General features: G+C 46.9%; 1 protein-coding gene across 2 annotated transcripts in view; it reads left to right on the top strand.

Annotated features, from left to right (window-relative positions):
* The window catches only part of RELA (RELA proto-oncogene, NF-kB subunit), a 31,782-nt gene that overhangs the window by 2,247 nt on the left and 7,830 nt on the right, over positions 1–21,705 (top strand). Inside the window, exons 2-5 of one of the 2 annotated variants that reach the window (XM_083477941.1) lie at positions 14,962–15,003; positions 19,352–19,503; positions 20,609–20,757; positions 21,491–21,582. In XM_083477941.1, the coding sequence (XP_083334067.1) occupies positions 14,962–15,003; positions 19,352–19,503; positions 20,609–20,757; positions 21,491–21,582 (435 nt within the window). Of the gene's footprint in view, positions 1–14,961; positions 17,130–18,171; positions 19,504–20,608; positions 20,758–21,490; positions 21,583–21,705 lie in introns of both variants that reach the window. The other variant, XM_083477942.1, reaches the window with a different exon arrangement.

The following is a 21,705-nucleotide window of genomic DNA, read 5'->3' as shown; positions in this document are numbered from 1 at the left end:
TGTCCACCTTGCAAGCTTTTTAGGTGCCAGCTGAAGACCTTCCTATTTGCTCGGGTATTTTAGATTTTTGATGATCTTTGGAATGTTGCTGTCTTCTGTTTGTTTTTGTGGGGCGTCCTAGTGCCCATCATCAGCGTTCGAAACTTCTATTGTTCTAAGTGCAGTTTTGTTACAGGGAATTTCATTAATGCAAGCAGTTTCTGAGCTCAGGGTGCAGTATTGCGCCTAAAATTTCAGATTAAAACTACCACTGCAGGACCTTTTTCTGCCTCCCCACTTCCAGCCACTCTCTGAAGACTGGAGAAGGGACCCTCATAATAATATTAGGTGGGCAGGGAGGGGAAGTAGGGCTTTGTTGTTGTTGTTGTTGTTTTTGCAGTGTTAGGATGCGGACTAGACTATGTGAAAAATGAAGATAAAATTTTAGCTGCAGTTCATTCATTTTCAGCTTTGTATTCTTGTTATTAAAAAGCGTGCCTAGACACTCCATTGTGGCGCCCATGACCTAGGTTTAAGGTGCCATTTAGCTCCTAGCTTTCATATCTCAGTTTCTAACACTGGCCATCATATCTTGCTGTGCTGTGTGAGAATGTGGTCAGTGTACTCATCTGGGTTGTATCCAGCTGAGTTCTACTCCAGGTAGACCTCTTGAAATGAAGAGACCTGTCAGTCATCTCATTCATTTAAATGGACCTACCCTTGGGTGCGACTAATACAATCCAAAACTGTCAATGTTTTTGATGAATGGCAGTGATGCATGTGTGCCCTCTAACCAATTCTTATGTGCTAGGGTGGGAACAGATAAAGCTGCTCATCCTTTCCCAAATGATTCTTCCCTGCTTATTCCCATGATGCTACCTTTTAACAAAGGTATGTATGTTCCCTCCATTAGTGCCCTGTGAGGTAGGCCAGGCTCAGCGATAGTGACTGGCTGAAGTTTGCCCACCTGAGTGTAGATTTGAACCTGAGGACCCCCCCCCCCAGCCCTAGTCTGCCACTCTAAAGTACTCTGCCCTACTGGCTCTATGCTGCAACAAATTCTGACAGTTGCATGAAATGAAAAAACTGTTCCTTTTCTTGGTCTTTTACCTCTTGCACCTGCGTCCCTCCAGGTGTTTGTTGGACTCACAACTCCCATCAGCTCCTGCTAGCATGGCCATTGATCAGGGATGACCAATTGATTTATTAAAATAAATACACTGTTTATAATAAAAAAATATTGGGGAGGAGCTTGCCTTAACAATGGAAGATGCAGTCCAACATCTGGAGGGTGATGGGTTCCCCAGACCCTGCCTTAGGCAGTGGGGAGAAACAACATTGTACACTTTCATAATTTCAAAAAGAAACATCAAATTACAAAAACTGCACCGTTTATTAAAACTCTGCTGTTTGTTTAGAGATGGGGACTCTCTGGACCACCGGATGTTGTTGGACTCCCACCAACCTCAGCTGACACGGGCGTTGCACATGGGTTATGGGAGTTGTAGTTCACCAATATCTGGAGGGCCACAGGGTTCCCTGTCACTGCCTTAGTTTATGTTCCTGAATCACAGAGGTGATGGCTCTGCCAACCATGGTGAGAAAAATAAATGTGCTAGGGCTGCGAGAAGCTGTTGTTTGGTCCTGTTAGCTTTGTGTTGAGGCATTGATTGATTCCATGTATATCCTACTGTTCCTGATGAACCATAATAAGCCAGCAACCCTGGGTTATTGTGATGTATGAACATAGCTGCTGCTTTAGTTAGCTTGTCTAACACCACCATCTACCCCAGGGAGCGGGAAGCCGGCTTTTGACCTGCAGGCCAAATTTTTATCTCACATACCCTTCATGGGCTGAATCTGACATCACAGTGACATCAGGCGGTGATCAGTGACCCCCAGGACATCAAAGCACCGCATGACACTTTTAAAGAGGCCTGCATGCTGCTTTGAGGCGCTGCTGATCAGCAGATTTGGAATCACTGCTTCACCATTGATGGGCCCTGACTTCAAGCCTGCGCTGTGCAGGGATTGGCTGCACAATTGAGTTTCCCACAGGGAGCTCAGTCGCCCAGCCAACTGACATGTCTCTGTACCTACCTTGCATCTGATGATGCATTTGACATCTGGCGTGGGGGGCGGGTGGGTGTGGTTTTGGGAAACTTGTCTTGTGAGACAAATTTGGCCCATGGTCCAAAGGTCGTCCCCCCCCCCCCCCAGTTTATCCAGGTGGTGGCTGCTGCTGGGGATCTTATGCATCTCTTCCTGGAGCTGCCAAGGCATGAAGTCTGCATGCAACTCCTTGGGCCATGGGCTACTATCCTATGTATCCTATCTGAAACTCTTTTCACCAGCCCCACGTGTGCAGGTGGCGGTGTTGTAGTTAATGCAGTGGTGAAGGCAGTTGCTAGCATATAAACTAAGCAACAGGCTCTGGGGCTCTCCCGCAAAGCACTAAGCAATTTGGCATGGTGCTGTTTTTTAGAATTCAAGCCAATGAGAAGGATTTGTTTTGGGGGAAAAGCAAAACTCCGCCAGGACAGGAAGTGCTTCATCTTCTGGCCTCTCCATGTCTCTGAGTCGCAGGGCAAGATAACTGGGACCTGTTCCAAAATGGGCAGGCCTAGCTACAGCCTAGCTCCGAAGGTCCAAATGCCTACACCCTTATTCCTGTGCCTCAAAAGAAAAGAATGGGCAGAATTTCTGGCTTAGTTTTCCTTGTGCACCTTGACAAGGCTATGCCAGTGACCAGCCCTGACAAGCAGGGACACTGTGTCCCTCCATTTGTGGCTGGACCAAAGCTCCCAGCATCGTCTGTCATTGCCCTTGCTGGCTGGGGCTGGTGTAGTGCAACATCTGTGGGCACCAGGCTCTTTATCTTTCCTCTAAGCCTGACCAGACCTTGTTTACACTGTTTGTGTGGATAAAGTGGATGGGAGCTACGTAACACATTTGCCACTCTGAGCTCTTTGGGATGAAAATACAGTGGTACCTCCGGTTGCGGATGGGATCCGTTCCAGAGCTCCGGTTGGATCCCGAGGTTTCTGCAACCGGAGGGACCGCTTCTGCGCCTGTGCGCAGTGCAGTAGAGCGCTTCTGCGCATGCGGGCATGGTGAAACACTTCCGGGTTTGCCGCTTTCACAACCCGAAGTTTACATTACCCGAGGGTAACATAAGCCGAGGTGCTACTGTAATGAAATAGCTGGTGGTGAAAATACAAGCTCGTGGTTGTGGAGCTTGTACAGTTTGCATTTCTGTGACCAGCATGAAATCAGAGCTTGCTTGCTTCCATCTAGAATCATAGAATCATAGAGTTGGAATAGACCACAAGGGCCATCGAGTCCAACCCCCTGCCAAGCAGGAAATACCATCAGAGCACTCCTGACATATGGTTGTCAAGCCTCTGCTTAAAGACCTCCAAAGAAGGAGACTCCACCACACTCCTTGGCAGCAAATTCCACTGTCGAACAGCTCTTACTGTCAGGAAGTTCTCCCTAATGTTTAGGTGGAATCTAGAATCTAGAATTAGGTGTCATTCAGTGTTAGAAGCTCAGATATCCAATTGCCAAATGGCACCTTAAACCTAGCTTACAGAATGTCTAGGCACCATTTCCCCCACATGGATGGTGGTTGTTGTCCATTTCATTTCTGTACCACTTTATATTTTAAAGAACAAATCTCAGTTTACAACACATTAAGACATCAAATAAAACAATGCAGAATAAAACAAATCCAAGCTTCAAGGGAAATATTTCAGATCCTTCTCTCAGGGACATTTTACTTTCCCCAGTCGCCATCCTGGCATTCAGAGATCTCTAGATGGTTGCAATTAGACCTGTGCCAGATGCAAAACGCGCTGGCGCCTAGCTAATTTTGAACATGGTGTCATTGCAAAGGGGTATGTGCATATATATGCTGGAGTTCATTGGAAGCTCATGGGAACAGCTCTGAAAGACCCTCAGCCAGGGAATTGGTTCAAATCTGTGGCTCTTGCTTAGTGTGCAAGGGTAGTGGTAAGAGTGGGACAAATCCCTACATTCTCCAGCAGAACCTCTGTCCTCTACCTTTGGGGGTGGAATGTGGGGCTCTGGCAGAGCACATACTTTGCATGAAAAATGTCCCAAGTCTAGCCGCCCACCGACATCTCAAGGCAGCAGGATTAAGTAAAACAAACTCACAGCCAATCTGTGTGGACAATACTGAAGCAAATGGATCAGTGCTCTGATATGCTATAAGGCAGCTTCCTATGTTCCTATTTGGGAAGAGCTGTTGCTCAGTGGTAGAGCATGTGCTTTGCATACAGAAGGTCAATCACCGGGAATCACTGGCACCATGCAGGGATTACATGGGGGGCGAACAATGTGGAGAAGAAAGTTTTTGAAAAGCATAATTGCAGTGCAGAAGTCGAGCTACTCTGCGTATTCTGGTTTCTGCGTACTCTGGGTTCTGACTGTCTAGGTATAGAGACCCTGCTAAAGGTATGTGGTCTCTCTCTTCTCCTTTTTTTACAAATAGCGATGTCCCAGATGTGGTTTTTCTGGCTGTAATCTGCATTTTGTAGACAAATAAGATCTGACTGACGATTTCATAGAATTGTAGAGTTGAAAGGGACCGCGAGGGTAATCTTTTGCAATTCATGAGTCTTTTGCCCAATGTGGGGCTTGAACCCACAACCCTGAGATTAAGAGTCTCGTGCTCTCTACCAGCTGAGATATGGACAATAATGGGGTGAGGGGGCTGCACCATTGTGCCCACAAACATGCTCCTCTCACATCTGCACATTTGATGTGCATTAGAAGGAGTTCTGCGTAGTTGCACTGATGCATGTGTGGAGCTTCGTGTGGGATGGGGCCCTGATTGGGCAAGGCTCTCTCCTCAGGAACTCTGCACACTCAAAGCAAATCGGCACATATATAGAATGTGTGTGCATCATGTCTGTATGTTAAAACTCAATAAGAAATGTTTTGGAGGGAAACATGTACTTAATGTCAAATGCATGGAATTGAGGGGGAGGGATGGTGGAAGAGGGGCTAGCTCACAGCCCCCCCCCCACAACCCCCCTCTGCACATTCTTTGAAGTCTCCCTTGCGAGTCCAGATTTGCATATATGAGTTTGGCAAGGAAGTTGTTCCAGGCCATAAACCAGGATTCTTAGGTAATAGGAACAGGGAAGGTCCATCTTTGCCTGTAACTGGGAAGAGCCAATAGCCAGATTGGCAGTACTGGTCTTTGTTGGGTAACGGTCTGTCTGGCTGCAAGGCAGCTCTTTAAGGAGGGCCTATATGGCACAGGGAGAGCCTAGCCCTAGACCTAAAGTGGGTGGTGTGCCAGGAGAGGATGGGAAGATTCAAGGACAATCAAAGAAACATTTAAGCATTTCAGTATAATATAGTTTTTTGTTTTCCAGTGTATTTCTTATCAACAAAAAAACCCTGATGTGCCTCAAGCCAGCTTTTGCTCAAAAAAAAGTTTGAGAACCACTTGCCTAGACTTTGCATGTAGCTTCAGTCTCCTGGCACTTGGCTCTCAGGTAGCAGAGCTATTGAATTACAGGATGGAACCTGCTCCCACAAGTTGTGTCAATGGCCACCCAGCTGGATGGCTTTGTACAAGAATTAGACAACATGAACTTGGAGGATAAAGGTATCATTGGCCACCAGCCACAATGGCTGTGATCTTTGCTGTTGAAGGCACTTGGCCACTGGACACCAGTTGCTGGGAATGGCAGGTGGGGAGAGCACTGTTGCATTTGGGTCCTGCTTATGGGTTTGCCATCGTGGGGATCCAGTAGGCCCCTGTGAGAACAGGATGCTGGACTAGGTGGGCCCCCTTTGAACCTGGTCCAGTAGACGTTGATATGCACCACCGCCAGTCCCGAGACCCTGAAGAAGCTCTGTCAGTTAAGGTAGGAAAATCCTGTGTGCTAACTCTCCATTCTCCTTAAGCCCTTGCCTGATCACCATAGGTGAGAAGGAAGGGCATGCAGATGAGTGAGCTGGCTGGCAGAAGGTGGGAGAAGAGGCTGCTCCATCCGTCTTCTGTACCTATTAACTTCATTATGTTTGTATCCCACCTTTTCTTTAAGGAACTCAAGGTGGCATACATTCTTCTAACCGCCCCCCCTTACCATTTTATTCTCACAACAGCCCTGTGAGGGAGGTTGGGCACAGAGATAGTGACTGGCCCAAGGTCACCCAGATTGGGCTTCATGCCTGAGTGGAGATTAGAACTCTGGTCTCCCAGGTCCTAGTCTGACATTCTAACCACTACACCAGGGCAGTGGGAATGCAGTGGACTGCTTCAGGAAGGACGGAGCTCTCAGTCTTTTTTTCTATCTGCTCCCCAGCAGGCTAGTTTTGCATTTATTGCAAGGTAGCAGCTCAACATAAAAACAACAACAACTAAGTTCATGGCCACTGATCCCATCACCTCCTGGCAAATAGAAGGGGAAGAAATGGAGGCAGTGAGAGATTTTACTTTTTGGGCTCCATGATCACTGCAGATGGCAACAGCAGCCACGAAATTAAAAGACGCCTGCTTCTTGGGAGAAAAGCAATGACAAACCTAGATAGCATCTTGAAAAGCAGAGACATCACCTTGCCAACAAAGGTCCGTATTGTTAAAGCTATGGTTTTCCCAGTAGTGATGTATGGAAGTGAGAGCTGGACCGTAAAGAAGGCTGATCACCGAAGAATTTATGCTTTTGAATTATGGTGCTGGAGGAGACTCTTGAGAGTCCCATGGACTGCAAGAAGATCAAATCTCTCCATTCTTAAGGAAATCAGCCCTGAGTGCTCACTGGAAGGACAGATCCTGAAGCTGAGGCTTCACCTAATGAGGCTTACCTCATGAGAAGGGAAGATTCCCTGGAAAAGACCCTGATGCTGGGAAAGATTGAGGGCACAAGGAGAAGGGGACGACAGAGGATGAGATGGTTGGACAGTGTTCTCGAAGTTACCAGCATGAGTTTGACCAGACTGCGGGAGGCAGTGGAAGACAGGAGAGCCTGGCGTGCTCTGGTCCATGGGGTCACGAAGAGTCGGACACGACTAAATGACTAAACAACAAGCAGCAGCTTTTTTGGGTAGACTGACTTGGGTCCGCTATCTCTCTCTCCTTTCTGATAAATGACACAATAACTCCTTGCAGATCATAGAAACTGTTTGCAAAGTGGGAGACCCTCTGAGCATGTGCAGTGAAAGCCCGTCAGTAGGACTTCCAGATCAGAGTATGGATCATGAGGTAGATTTGAATCCTGGCACTTTCTATTTCCTTACCTAAAAAAAAAGTTTAGTCACTCTTTCTCCATGTACACTCATTTACACACAGCTGCATGCACCTTTCTTTTTTAAAAAAGAGAATAATGTAGAATTATGGCGTTTCTACAATTCATTTGCATTCCATATCCCTTAGGCAAGAAATAACCTTGGTTATTCTCCCTTCTTTTCCCTTTTCTCTTGTAAGATCGAGCCCGCTCCCCGTTTCTTAAAGCTTGTGTTTTCTGTCAGCGTTTGGGTATCTGGAAATGTGTCTCTCTCAAACTTCCTCTTTTTGGGGCCCGAAACAAAGAACATTATGTGTCTGTTTTTGAAACTCAATTTTCCTTGGGGCGGGGGGCTGTCTCAGCTTCTGCATTGTGTAGTATGCCTGTGTGTTGTTGTTCAGTTTTGTTTTCCTAAGGGGAAACCGTGTAAGGTCTCATTCAGCAGAAACCCCAACTGTGTGTTTTGTGGCACCTTAAAAAAGACTGAAGCAGATTTGCTGTGGCATCAGGTGGCGCAAGAGCCAGTGTGGTTAGGAGTGTCTGACCAGGGCTGGGGAGGGTAGGTTCAGAAGCCATGGGTTGGCTCTGCTACCAATCTTATGCAGACAAGATCCATTGAAGTCAATAGACGTGACTAGCATAGGCTCATTGCATTGGGTCTATGCTGAGTAGAACTTGGTTGGATTCAACCCCATGTAGCCATGAAGCTCTCCTGCTGGGTGACTGTGTGTGTGTGTGTGTGTGTGTGTGTGTGTGTGTGTGTGTGTGTGTGTGTAAGAACCTTTTTCACCCCAAGGGCCGCATTCCTTTCTGGATAACTTTACTGGGGCCACACACAGTGTTTGAAATTAGCGGGTGCATTTTGCACCTGACTATCAGCCACTTAGGGATGCGGGTGGCGCTGTGGGTTAAACCACAGAGCCTAGGGCTTGCCGATCAGAAAGTCGGTGGTTTGAATCCCCATGACGGGGTGAGCTCCCTTTGCTTGGTCCCTGCTCCTGCCAACCTAGCAGTTTGAAAGCACATCAAAGTGCAAGATAAATAGGTACCGCTCCAGCGGGAAGGTAAATGGCGTTTCCGTGCGCTGCTCTGGTTCGCCAGAAGCGGCTTAGTCATGCTGGCCACATGACCCAGAAGCTGTACACCGGCTCCCTCGGCCAATAAAGCAAGATGAGCGCCGCAACCCCAGTCGGCCATGACTGGACCTAATGGTCAGGGGTTCCTTTACCTTTTTATCAGCCACTTGTGACCAAGTGGTGATGGCTGGGTGCCAGGCTGGTTGGTGCCTGACATCTCCACCCTCTGGACGTGCATGTTTAGGGATCCTTGGATCTTGACTGCTTTCACAGCACTAGCAACACATCCTGTAGAACTCTATCCATTATAGTTTAGCTGCACAATCAGATAAAATCAGGAACCAAAATGCCTTTTTTTGTGCAGCCTGAGCAGGAGCAGTGAACAACGTTGTAGTTCATTGTTGTAGCTTGTCTTCACTTACCCCACCCCACTGCCCTGCTCGCAATTTCGAAGAATATTCTTATGTTATGAATGGTCCACGTCACCATTAAGAAAAATAGATATGTGCACTGTCCCTGGATCAAGTGACTTTCAGTGGGTACAACCCATAGCGGTTCAGTGCTGGAAGCCGGTTTTGGACTACAATTCCCATCATCCCTGACTACTGGTCCTGCTAGCTAGGGAAGATGGGAGTTGTAGTCCAACAACACCAGGAGTCCCAAGTTTGGGGAAACCCTGGTCTGAAGGCACATGAGGCTGTACCACTTCGCTGAAGCTAAGCAGGTATGGGTCTGGTCTGCACTTGGGTTTTCAACTGTTTGGAAACCCCATTTGTGCTTCGCTCTGAGTTGCACGATGGGAGAAAGTTGCCTGGCATGCAGTGATGGGTTACATTCCTTGTCCTTATTTGAACTGGCGACGTATCAGCATGAGAAGAAAGAAGAAATACCAGACCATTCAGTCATGTTTTCTTGAGACTTGCACAGCTCAGATTTGTATTTCCAATTTATATGGTCAGAAATAGACCTTAACCCAGGCTCCCCCTTCCCTTTTTAACTTTTCCCTATTTTTCTTTATGTTGCTTTGGTTGCGTTATCTTTCGTAAAGTGACAAATGTGGCGAATTCATGGAGGATAAGACTGTCAGCGGCTGCCATGCGGAAGGCAGTACTCCTCTGAGTAAGACTGAGTGGAAACACAAGTGGGGAGAGCGGCTCTTGCCCCCAGGTCTTCTTGGTGGGCCTCTGAGCCTGGTCCAGCAGTGCCCTCTTTTTATGATCGGAAACCAAGGAAATAGAACAAAATGTAACTGCAAGAAATGTATTTTGAATATTCAGGAACTATGCTCTACATGTTCCGTTTGGATTGTTGATATAAACATCTACACCATATATCTTAAGCACGTGACTTCTCCCAAAGAATCCTGGGAATTGTAGTTTAGCCTCACACCCAACACCCGTAACAGACTACAGTTCCCAGGAAGCCATGTGCTTTAAACGTAGGGTTTCAGGTGGGTTTCAGGTTGAGAGAAAGAGAGAGACTTGACTTGCCCTCACCAATCCAGAGGCTCACAGCTGGGCAGGGCAACTGCATTTGGATTTTCTATGTTTAAAGCCCCAGCTGCCTTGCTCTGTAGTTCTGCACACTTGTGCGTCAATCAGTATAGCTGAGATTGTGTTTAAAAAGAGAGATAAATTAATGTTCTATGTCTAGGTTTTATTTAAACTTTGCACCCGGTAGAGCCAGTTTTTCCAGCTGCAACAAAACATTGCAAAGGTGTGCATGAGAGCTTAGTTTAGCACCCTTAATTTTTACTATTTTGCTAGACACAGGCTGGTAGTTTTATCTGGCCGCCTTGCTGTCACCTGAGACATTGGCAGCCATTGCCCAGCCTCTTCCAAGCCTGCCTTTGAAGCCATAAGGACTAGAAACTTGTGTGTGCATGCATTTTCTCTCTCTCTCTTTAAATCCAGGAAGCTTAGTTCAGCACCCTTTTACCACCTTCAGAGCGTTTTTTTCTGTGCTGCAGGGTAACCACAGCCTCTGGTAGGGCAGTCCAGCCTTTTGATCTTTTTCTTCTTGGCGTTACTTAACATTAGCAGCTTTAGCTTCCGTTTCACATAGGGGAGGCCCACATTTGTATCCTGGCCTCTGGCTGTTGTGTGCGTGCAAGCGAGCCTGCAGTTCCATGACACACAGGCCTGCCTCCCACCTTTTTCTCTTTTCTTTCTGTCGCTCTCTGCTGGTGGCTGCGATGGACCATTGGGGAGGAAGTCTTTATTCCAGAAGAAAGAAAAAGAAAAAGCATGCTTGAAAGTCTTCCACCTATTAGGCCGGACCTCCTGACATGCACTAAACAAAAAGGGGTGGGGAAACCTCTCCGGCCTGGAGGCTGAATGTCGTTCAGCATGCCTCCCTTCTGGGCTTGACACTCTTCCCCAGCCTGTCGCCTTCACTTGCCCTGGTCTTTGCCCTCCTCCAGAACTTGTGTCTGTCTGAAATGTGTCCTAGACCTGTGTCTTGCTTGCCTGGGTGGAGAGAAGTGTGGGTGCTGACCTCTCGGCTTTGGCGTGGCTGGAATATAGCTGGAATTGTGCCTTCCATATATATTTCTCTGCCCGCCACTGGGATGTGGCCCCTGGAAGGCTGCTTGCAAGGGTATTCGGCTCTTGGGCTGTAGAGGTTTTCCCTGCCCCTAGGAGTTTTGGGGCTCTGGTAGTTTGGCCTCTGGCAAGGGACCCCTCAGTTAAACCCAACTCCATAAATACTAAGCACAAGGTGTTCCAGATTTACTTTGCCAAAGTACAGAAGGTACAGGCTTTAATCAGACCTTGTGAAATAAACATAAGAACTCTTTTTTCATCTTGAAGAGCAGGAGAAAAACACTTAAAAGTGGTGGCTTGGTAGCTGTTCGTTGGAACTCACAGGGGAGATTTTTAGTGAGAAATTGCAGAGAAACAGCTTGTTTTTTTTAATAAAATATTTATTAAAGTTTCAGAAAAAGGAATTACATAAAAACAAGAAATGCACAGCTGTTGCTATGTTGTACAGAGGTTTCTTTTGGAAAACTGGGACAGATTAGACGAAACTGATCCCTCATTCAGACACCTCAAAAAAAGTCGCTGCGACTTAACTCGTTCCATTTGTACCTGTTTGAGTGGAGCCGTGGGTTTCTGAGTATGTGCAGAGTTCCTTGCAGAAAGGAGGTTCTGGAAGGGAGGTATAAGGCAGGAATGGGGGAGCCTGTGGCCTTCTGGATGTTGTTGTACTCCCAAGTCCCATCAGCCCCAGCTAGCATGGCCAGTGATCATAGGAACTGTAGTCTAGCAACAACTTCCACCCCCATTGTAAGTCCTTGCAGGGCCTTGAGTCACCTGATTTGAATGGCTCCAATGGTGTTTCACATACTTATATGAATTTGAGATCAGTAAAAGCCTGCCTCCTTCCTTGGAGAAGAGTGTGGTATCAACCAGTGACAAAATCTGTGAAATTAAATATTGTAAGGAGCCAATCAGAAATTTACTTAAAAGTAATCTAACCTAGAGGGTTCCCTTCTAAATGGTTCTGAACATATACTACAGAATAACAAGCCACTTCAGACCAGTTGGCCTATTGTAAAAAAAGAGAGGATTAAACTAGATTAGACATAAAAACCTAAGGTATCTGTTCTCTGTCTTGGAAGCTTTGTGTGGAAGTTCCAGCTCCCAAACACGCTTTTGTGATCTTCAGCCAGTCCAGACTAGAGACCCATTTCTGACTGCCAACCAGACCATCTTTCACATTTTCACTTTTGATTTAAAGTTAATAGTACCAGGCAGTGTCTTGCCACACTGAGGTATTGGCACGCTAACAAGTGAAGCTGTATTCCAAGTATTGTTAGTCAGACTTTGGAACACTTTTAATAGTTGTATCCTCTTTTGATTTCTGGGGGTTTTCTCTTCAGTGAAGGCTATGGTAGACATTAAGCAAGAGGGCAAGTCATGCTCAGTTCTTTTTTAAATAAATTTTATTAAAAGATTTTCCTGGTTTACAAAAGTAACATGCATTGTCTCTTTTTTCAGGCTGTAGAGTCTCTTTGTTACAGATCAGTTACATTTGATATGAGACGTTAGTGTTGTATGCGGTATAAGGTTGGGGAAGGGGGGTGAAACATTCTTTTGCATTGTGTACGTGTGGGGTTTTGTGTCAGCATCAACTGGGTGGGTTCTCTTCCTATTCGCTTATTACATTTCCTCAGTAGTGAAGTCATGCTCACTTTTACAGTGGTTGCGTTTCTTAATCAGAAAGCCTTTCTGTCACTTTCTCGCTTTCCATAACTTTCACCACCTCCTTTCTCATTTCTTCTCTATTTAGCTACTTCTACTTTTTCTCCTGCGTCGCTAGTCTTGCCTTCCCCCCTCTCAGTTTCCACCTTCTCTTTGCTCTCGCCTTCTTTCGCCATCTTTTCTGTCACCAGGTATCTTCCTGTTGCCTCTTTCTCTCTTGCTCATCCCTTCTTCCACATTCTCCTTACCTTCTCAAAACACTTTTTGCCCTTTATTTCCCTTGCCTTTTTCTACTTCCTTTCACCTGTGGGTATTCCTGTCTCTCTTCTCCCTTTCCTTTCTACTCTGCTTACTTTCCTCCGCTGTGTCACCTTCTCTGACAGTTCAGTTTACCACTCTGTGGACTCTTGCCCCCCCCCCCCCCATTGTCAACTTTCCGGATGAATAGGATTTCTGGGAAAGGTTCATCACCCTCAGAATACAGGTGGCAGCTGTACTTTGTTTCCCCTTTATCGGATGATGGGAAAATTCCTCAGATTCTCACATACAGTGGTGCCTCGCAAGACGAAATTAATCCGTTCCACGAGTCTCTTCGTCTTGCGGTTTTTTTGTCTTGCGAAGCACGGCTATTAGCGGCTTAGCGGCTATTAACAGCTTAGCGGCTATTAACGGCTTAGCGGCTCGCAAGAACTCGCAAGACGTCTTGCGAAGCAAGCCCATAGGGAAATTCGTCTTGCGGAACAACTCAAAAAACGGAAAACTCTTTCATCTAGCGAGTTTTCCGTCTTGCGAGGCATTCGTCTTGCGGGGCACCAGTGTACTGGTGTGTGTGGGGGGGGACCACAATTGTGGGAGAGTTAATTCCCCCCTCCCCAGACTAAAATTAGGTTTGGGGAGAATCTGTTGACTACAACGCAGTCGCCAGTGTGGTGTCAGGTGGCGCCCTTTCAGTCTTTCTCCTGGTGCTCCAAAGCCTCTGAGCATGCGCACGGACACACACATGGTATTGTTGACCCTTGGCCATAAGGTAGCGAGCACAGTTACTTTTTAAAGGGGTAAGAAAGGTCCACAGGCCTTAAGCAGGAAGCTGGAAAAGTGACTCTCTTCCCCACTTCCTCTTTCAGCTCTATGTGCTTTTCGAGGTTCAGTGTAAGTCAGCCGGATCCAACTTTTACTCTGATCTCTTGGAAGCATGAAGTGCACGCGTATCTTTTCTTTCCCGTGTTTCGGGAGAAGAGACGCAAAGGGGGTAGCAGCACCCACAGCGCTCGCTTGAAAATCAGAGTGCGCCGACATGGCCTGAAAAAGTTGGCTGCCAGTCAGAGGGTTCCTTTCAAGCCTCATTGCAAACAGGGAATAAATGGGAGGCCTCTGTGATCATTTGGAGAGTGGAGGAGAAGCATCCTTATATCCTAATGCCTGCTGGGGAGGTGGACACTGAGCTGATCCTGTTAAGCAAGAGTGCAGGCTTGGGATCATTTCCTTAACTGCATACAGTGGTGCCTCTTCATCTAGCGATTTTTTCATCTTGCGAAGCAAGCCCATTGATGGATTAGCGGATTAGCACTTTTAGCGGCTTATCTGCTGATCAGATCAGCTGATAAGCGGCTTAGCGGCTTAGAAAAAGGGGGGAGGGGGAAAAACCAGCAGGAACTCGCAATATATTGTCATCTTGCGAAGCAAGCCCATAGGAGATTCGTTTTGCGAAGCACCTCCAAAACGGAAAACTCTTTCGTCTAGCGAGTTTTCTGTCTTGCGAGGCATTCGTCTTGCGGGGCACCACTTTAGTGTCAAGTGATCATGAGCAACACACCTTTTGCTTGGCAGACCGCAGCGGTTGAAGTAACGGCTGAAGTCTTTACAAGGCTAATGCTGGGTGGTCAAGCTGTGTGGAGTTGCTGCCTATGTATGGATTATGTATTGAGTAAGACATGGCATTCAGTTGCTGGTGGAGGGGGGGACTGAAGCTCAGTGGCAGAGCACCTGAACGTCCCTGGTTGAACCCCTAGCATCTCCAAGTACAGCTGACAGGTTCCTGTCTGAAACCCTAGTGGAGAGCCTTCTGGTGCAGATGCCATTATTTTTGCCATCATAATATTATCTTTATCATTATCATCATGACTGGAATTCATATCCTTCCTTCTCCACAAGGCTCCAGGGAAGGTCACAACAACATGCAAATACAATTTACAAATGGAAGAACGGGGTGGGTCCTAAAACATACCTCTAATATCAAAGGCCAGGTTAAAGAGTTGTGTCTTCAGCAGGTAACAGCAGCAATACAGTGAAGGTGCCAAGTGTGCTTCCCTGGGGAGGGAATTCTGCAGCTTTAGGGCTGCTGATGGCCCAGTCATCTGACTCTTTACAAGCAGTTTCCTAGGTTTGTGCTTTCCACAGTTATTCATGCTGGTGTTTTGTTTTCTTTCCTTCCTCCAGATCTCCTGCCGTTGTTGTTGCAACATAACTGGGGTCTTCCAGGTAAGTGGCATGTCTTGGTTTCATGTTATTGTCATTCATATCACAAATGACAGTATTTCCTGGGAAGTTTTGAATTGGGGAAGGGGGAGGATAGTGCCCCTCAATTTTCCACTTCCTTAATGGAAGGAGATGGGATTTAAGCTTTTCTTAGAACTTATTATTCGTTTCAGAATAACACAACCTGATACCACGCACTTTGCTTATGTTATTTATTTTATTTTAAAGCATTTATAAACTTAATAAAGATCTAAGTCATAGTGTTGTTTTTGTTTAAGAAAAAATAGAAGCCCTGTGGCACTGAATTTACAAATGTTTATAACCTTTATGTTCTTCCTAAAACAAAAAAGTACCCTAATTTACAGTGATTTTAGATTTTATTAGTATCGTATTGGTATCTTTTGAAGCATTTTGTAAATATGTTCACTACTCGTGGTTTTATGTTTCACCTCAAGGAGTTTTATTTCTGCAAGCAAGAGCAGAAATAGTGTTCCCATTGCAGTGGTTTCGAACACTAGTTTCAGAACTGCATTGGCCCCCAAGGGCTGCTTGGAAGGAATCCCATATGAAGGCATGACTTAAGGAAAAAATACTCAGTAACATGCTTTCCCAGACTTTTCACCATTTCTTTGTCTGTTAAAATACCAGTGTCGGGCCACCTGTTGCAAGACTTCTTAGACAAACTCAAAAAAGTCAGCTCAGAAAAAAACAGAGGCATGTTCTGAAACACTGAGATTTCCTATATCACTCATTTGAAGTGGTAAAGGGGCTGTCATAAAAAAATATAATAAATGCAGGAGTAGGATTTATGGTGGTGAGAAAGGAAAAATCTTTAATTGCTGGGTGCTGTTGGCACCAGAAATTCAGCGATCCAGCTTTACGCAGTAATATATTTACTCTCCAAGAATCGGAGGATACAGTATTTGTGAATTTCCTCTACTATGAGCTAGATCTTTTCGTCCAGGATCCTATTCTGGGGTTCAGGATCCTGTCCTGGACACTGTACTGCTCCTGAAGCCATGCACACCTTTGGTATATTATTTTTAGCATTCTAAGAGATGGTCCCTCTGTTTCTTTTACTGCATCCCTTACATCTGGCTGCTGCGAAGACAAAAGCTTTTCTGGCTGCAAAAGATGCAGAGTCAGGAGTTAAAAGTTTTTCCGGGTAGAGAGATAGTGATTGGCTGGGGCGGGGAGTAGTTGTTGGGCATGTATAATTGGTGGTGGTGAAGCTTCTCACATGGGTTGGCTGAGCTGCCTTGTAATGTTGTGGAATGTTGCTCCAGCAGGGCAGGGAACAACTGTTGGAATGCTTGCAGTCGCTGTCTGGCTTCTGTGACGGAAGGGGCAATGGTCAAGAGACAGACAAACATGTAAACTTCACCTGGGGTGACTAGAAGAGCAGAAATAAGTTGTGGGCCAAGCTAAGGAGAGCAGGGGCTTATTGGATTTTGAATAAATCAGTTTCTGATTTCTAAGTCCTAATTCACATCTTGGCTGGGAGGTTCTGTGACTGGAGCAGAGAGAAATGACTTATAGTCCTTGTTTCCTGGGTTCACAGTGTCGGTGGAGGGTGAGGTCATTGATTTCTGGTGGATGTGTATCCTGCTGTACTGCCTCTCCCTGTTGTGGGGATTTCCCCTGTCTTGGGAGAGTTCTCTAGCTTCTCAGGTTGATCCGCCCTGCATTTTAATTCTTTTTTAATAGCCCGGGTGAAGAAGTCTGGCGCAGGTAACACAGGGGTTACTGATTCTGCCAAGCAAAACAGATGGGTCAGGCCACAGTTCTGGAGGGGTGGGGCCTCTGTCCCTGCACAGTGGAAAAGGCAGTTACCATCTGCTGCCAAGCTTGGCTGGACTTTGCTTGTGCCTGTGACTTAATCTAGTAGAAAAAGAAAAATTCCTGTATTGCTTCAAAGCTTGGATCGGGAAATCCCCAAGTTTGGGAGGGGGAAGTTGACTCCCAGAGGAAACAGTGTGAGAGCACAGGACAGAGTAAAAACAGGGCCCCTTTTAACAGGGGGGGGGGAGCAGGAGGGGACACACATAGGCCTGCCTGTGTGACTTTGGGAACATTCCTTTCTCTGTCCAGACAGAAAGTTGGCAGGCAGTTCTTAATTTTCAGGGAAAGTACCTTTTGTTGTTGCTGCAAATCCCAGCAAGGGACAACTGCATTTAGGGGGATTGGAATAAGGTGCAGAGGCTGTTTCTTCTTTCTCTCTTAAATGAAAAGTATTGAGAGTCAGCCGTTCGCAAGGGCACCTTGCCCACCACCAAGAGGGCTCAGGCTTCTGATAACACTCGCATTCATTTAAAAACCACTGTATGAAATGCCTCAAAGCAATTTGTTATTAACAATATTTTTTTAAAAATCATATATGAAACGATTCCAAATCCACATTCGAGGGGCGGGGAGCACAAAAGGCTCGTTGAAAAAGGAAAACCTTCAGTGGCGTCAAAAATACAGTGGTACCTTGGGTTAAGTACTTAATTCGTTCCGGAGGTCCGTTCTTAACCTGAAACTGTTCTTAACGTGAAGCCGCCAGAGCACAATTTCTGTTCTCATCCTGAAGCAAAGTTCTTAACCCGAGGTACTATTTCTGGGTTAGCAGAGTCTGTAACCTGAAGCGTATGTAACCCATTACCACTGTATGTATTTATCATGAGCTTCCCTCCCAAAAGCCATTCCCCTCTGCTCGAATGTTGGATCTAGTTGGGGGAAAGAACGTCTGTATGCACTGACACAGCTGTTTAGAGCTGACAGCTAGTGCTGGGGTTTGGCTTGGATTAAAGCCCCATCTCAGTGCTATACATGCATTACTTATTTTACTCATTCATTGCATTTATATATCTCCTTTTCTTCAAAGGGGTGTACGTGGTTCTCCCCGTCATTTAATCCTCACAACAGCCCGGTGTGGCAGGTTAGGTACACAGTCATGGCTTTCCCACCCACACCCCACATCCCGAGAATCCTGGGAACTGTAGGTGGTGTTTTTTTTTAAGGGTGCTGAGGGTTCTTAGGAGACCCCTGTTTCTCCTCACAGAGCCACAATTCTCTGAATTCCAAGTGAAGAGGGGTTGACTGTCGAGCCATGCTGGGAACTGAACCTCTGGGAGGGAAATAGGGGTCTCCCCATAGCTCGTATCCCTCTTAACAAACTACAGTTCCCAGGATTCTTTGGGGGAAGCCGTGTGTGCTTAAAGTGGTATGGTGCTGTTTTAAATGTGTAGTGCTGATGAGGGATAAACCGGAGATGGGGAAGTCGTTGCTCTCCAGATGTTCCTGGACTAAGGTTCCCCTTTCCCCTGACCATTGGGCATGCTGGCCAAGGCTGATGAGAGCTGGAGCCCAGCAATGCCTGGAAAGTCACAGGTTCCCCATCCTTGCTTCAGACCATATTCTGGGGGTCCCAGCACCATCTCCCCATTGCGGGATTAAAGCCTGGCACCAAAGAGAAATTGAATTAACTTGGGAGAGAAGCCTGTCATTTTCATTTTAGGAACGGGGTGGCTTTCATTAATAGCTCATTTTTTATTTAGCAAGGTTTCTGTAATACGATAAAAACAGTAGGCGTAATGCAGTTCTCAAAATACAGATAAAATCAACAGGTGTGAGAGCAAATAAACTAACAGTGATAAAATTGCATGTCTTAGCAGGCTGTGCTACACAACAAAAACAATTTTGGCCGGTGTTGAAAGCAGTGCAATGCAGGTGCCTGACTAACATTAGTATTATTTGCTATTGATGAGGTGATTATCACTGAAAGAATCGAAGCACTTGGATTTGTTGGTGTGAGCTCACACCTCCAGAGTTGGTGAGAATCGATGTATAGGGCATTGTATTTTATTATTATTTTTTGTATGTAACTTACCTGTTAGTGTTTCCCTGTTTTGTGTTTGTAATGCTTGCCCTTGAAAATAATAAAAATTTCTACATACACACACACACACAGAGAGAGAGAGAGAGAGAGAGAGAGAGAGAGAGAGAGAGAGAGAGAAGCATTGATCAACTGCAGCCTGGCTTGTTTCAAAAACACACAATAGCCAAGTGTTTCTGGCTTCTGTAGGGGGGTGTCTCTTGATTCTCTTGATCTCTCCACCTGAGAGTCCTGTTTTAATTGCTGTTTCTGTGGGATTGATTCATTGTGTATTTTAATCATGGATGCTTTTCATGTTTTAGTGGGGGTGCGTTCACATTTTCATGCCTGCACACCTGTTTTTCATGCTCTGAAAACCACTTTGAATCCTGTTTTCGCATTGAGTGGTGTATAAATAAAAAACGACAACAATTGGTAGGATTTACTAACAATTTATTTAATACTAATATAGGTGTATCTTTTGTCTCCCTCCAGACCCTCCCGCAAGCAGCACTCCTGTCGTGGAGATAATTGAACAGCCCAAGCAGCGCGGCATGCGCTTCCGCTATCAGTGCGAAGGGCGGTTGGCTGGCTCCATTCCCGGGGAACGCAGCACAGACACCACCAAGACCCACCCCACCATCAAGGTCAGCCCCGCAGCACATGGGAGTGGGGTGGGAGGTTCTTCTAGAAATAAGTGTTACTTAGAAGTCTTTGGGGGGTTGAGGGATTGAAGCAGGGCTTGTATGTGTGGCCATGGGAGTGTGAATTTCAGAATAAAAGGCATCGTTTTAAGGATACAGTCATATCTAGGATTACAGACGCTTCAGATTGCATTTTTTCGGGTTACGGACCCGCCAAAACCCGAAAGTACCAGAATGGGTTACTTCTGGGTTTCTGCGGTCGCGCAAGCGCAGAAGCACTAAATTGCAACCCGCGCGTGCGCAGACGCGCTGCTGCAGGTTGCAAACGCTGCGGGTTGCGAACATGCATCCCACACAGATCACGTTCGCAACCCGAGCATCCACTGTACTTTAATTGCCCTTTGCGGAGGTGAAGCCCCTGACGCCGACTGGTGTGCTGGCATGGAATGATCATAAACATTCCAGGCTCTTGGTGAAGAAAGAGGTCATGTGTCATTCTGCGGGAGGGTAGGACTCATACCAACGGCTTGCAAGTTTCAAGAATGGAGATTCCAACTAACCATCAGGAAGAACTTTCTGACAGTAAGATCTGTATGGACAATGGAATGGACTCCCTCTGGGAGTTGTGGACACTCCTTCATTGGAGGTTTTTGAGTGGAGGTTGGATGGCCATCTGTCACATATGATCTAGTTCAGATTCCTGCATTACAGGGGGCTGGGCTGGATGACCCTCAGGGGTCCTTTCCAACTCTACAATTCTGTGGTTCTATGACGCTTGGGGGTTTCAGGCAGCCCTACCTGGAGATGCCAGTGGGGATTGAATCATGCAAGGCAGTTGCTGTACCTGCCACTGAGCTACATATCCCCATTTCTGCAGTGCAGGGAAGGCTGTACGACCCTACTCTGCAAGGTTACTGTGAACACTGGACTTAAGAGATGCTGAAGCAGCAGCAGCTCTCCAGGGTTTCAGGGGTGCAAGGTGTCTCTCCCAGTCCTTCCTGGAGATGCCATTGGGGATGGAGCCAAGGGCCTCCCACATGCCAAGCAGATGCTCTGCCTCTGAGCTGCAGCCTTTGCCACACATCAGCTCCCCGCCTTTTGCTTTCAGATCCACAACTATACAGGCCCAGGCAAGGTCCGCATTTCGCTGGTCACCAAGGAGGTCCCCTACCGGCCCCACCCGCACGACTTGGTGGGGAAGGACTGCAAAGAAGGCTATTATGAAGCAGAGCTGTCTCCAGAGCGCTCCATCCACAGGTGAGCGGATGTGGGAAGGGGAGAGAGCTGGGTATCTGCCCCCCCCCCGGTCTTTTTCTCTGGCCATTTGGGAGGATGATTTGGGGGTGGGTGTTTATTTATTTGCATCAACCGCTAGCCATTGCCGTCTGCGAACAAAAGTGCAAACATAAGCACAACTTGAGGGATGAAGCTGCCAAACTAAATGAACAACTGCAGTGTCTCAGAGAGCGTATCTTTGCCCAGCCCTACGCAAAGATGCCTTTGGGGTTGAACCTGGGGCCTTCTGTGTGCAAAGCAGGTGTGCTCACTGCTGAGCTACTGCCCTTCCGCGACCACTGCAGCTGCAAAGTCCAAAATAAAAAACTACGCAGGTTAAAACCCAAGAGGAGGTAGTTGTGGGCCATGTTTTGACGGCGGCTGCTTGAAGCTCTGCAGGTTTCACTGTCGGCCATTTAACCTTGATCTGCGAGGAGAAAAGTTAGCGTGAAAAGCAGCCGGGCGGCCCAGTGCGAGTGGGGCGCTTGGCTCTTTACACGGGAGTCTGTACAAAGAATAAAGCAAGCTTAGATGGGCCAATGTTAAGAGCATCACCATCTCCACGTGAAGGTGGATGATTTGGGGATCTTCCTCGCTGGTGTTTGGGGAAGCAGCCCTGCTTCTCACCCGATGCCTTTCACCTCCTTGTGCCTCCCTCTCCCCCTCCCTCCAAGCTGCACACTGACCCCTGCCTGCTCCATGTGCTCCTTCCCAGCTTCCAGAACTTGGGAATCCAATGCGTGCGGAAACGAGACCTGGACAAGGCCGTGGCCAAGCGGATCGAAACCAACAACAACCCGTTCAATGGTGAGGAGCGCTGTCGGCCATGACAGTGGTCAAGGGCTTTGTGGGGGGCAGGGGTCTGTTGTTGGAACGTGAGAAGCTGTCTTGGACTAGCTCAGACTATTTCTCCCACCTAGCTGTGCATGT

Source organism: Podarcis liolepis, assembly GCF_965112155.1.
Source record: "Podarcis liolepis genome assembly, chromosome: 15".
In the NCBI taxonomy this organism is placed as follows: Eukaryota; Metazoa; Chordata; class Lepidosauria; order Squamata; family Lacertidae; genus Podarcis; species Podarcis liolepis.
This window is presented reverse-complemented; position numbering and strand designations above follow the sequence as displayed.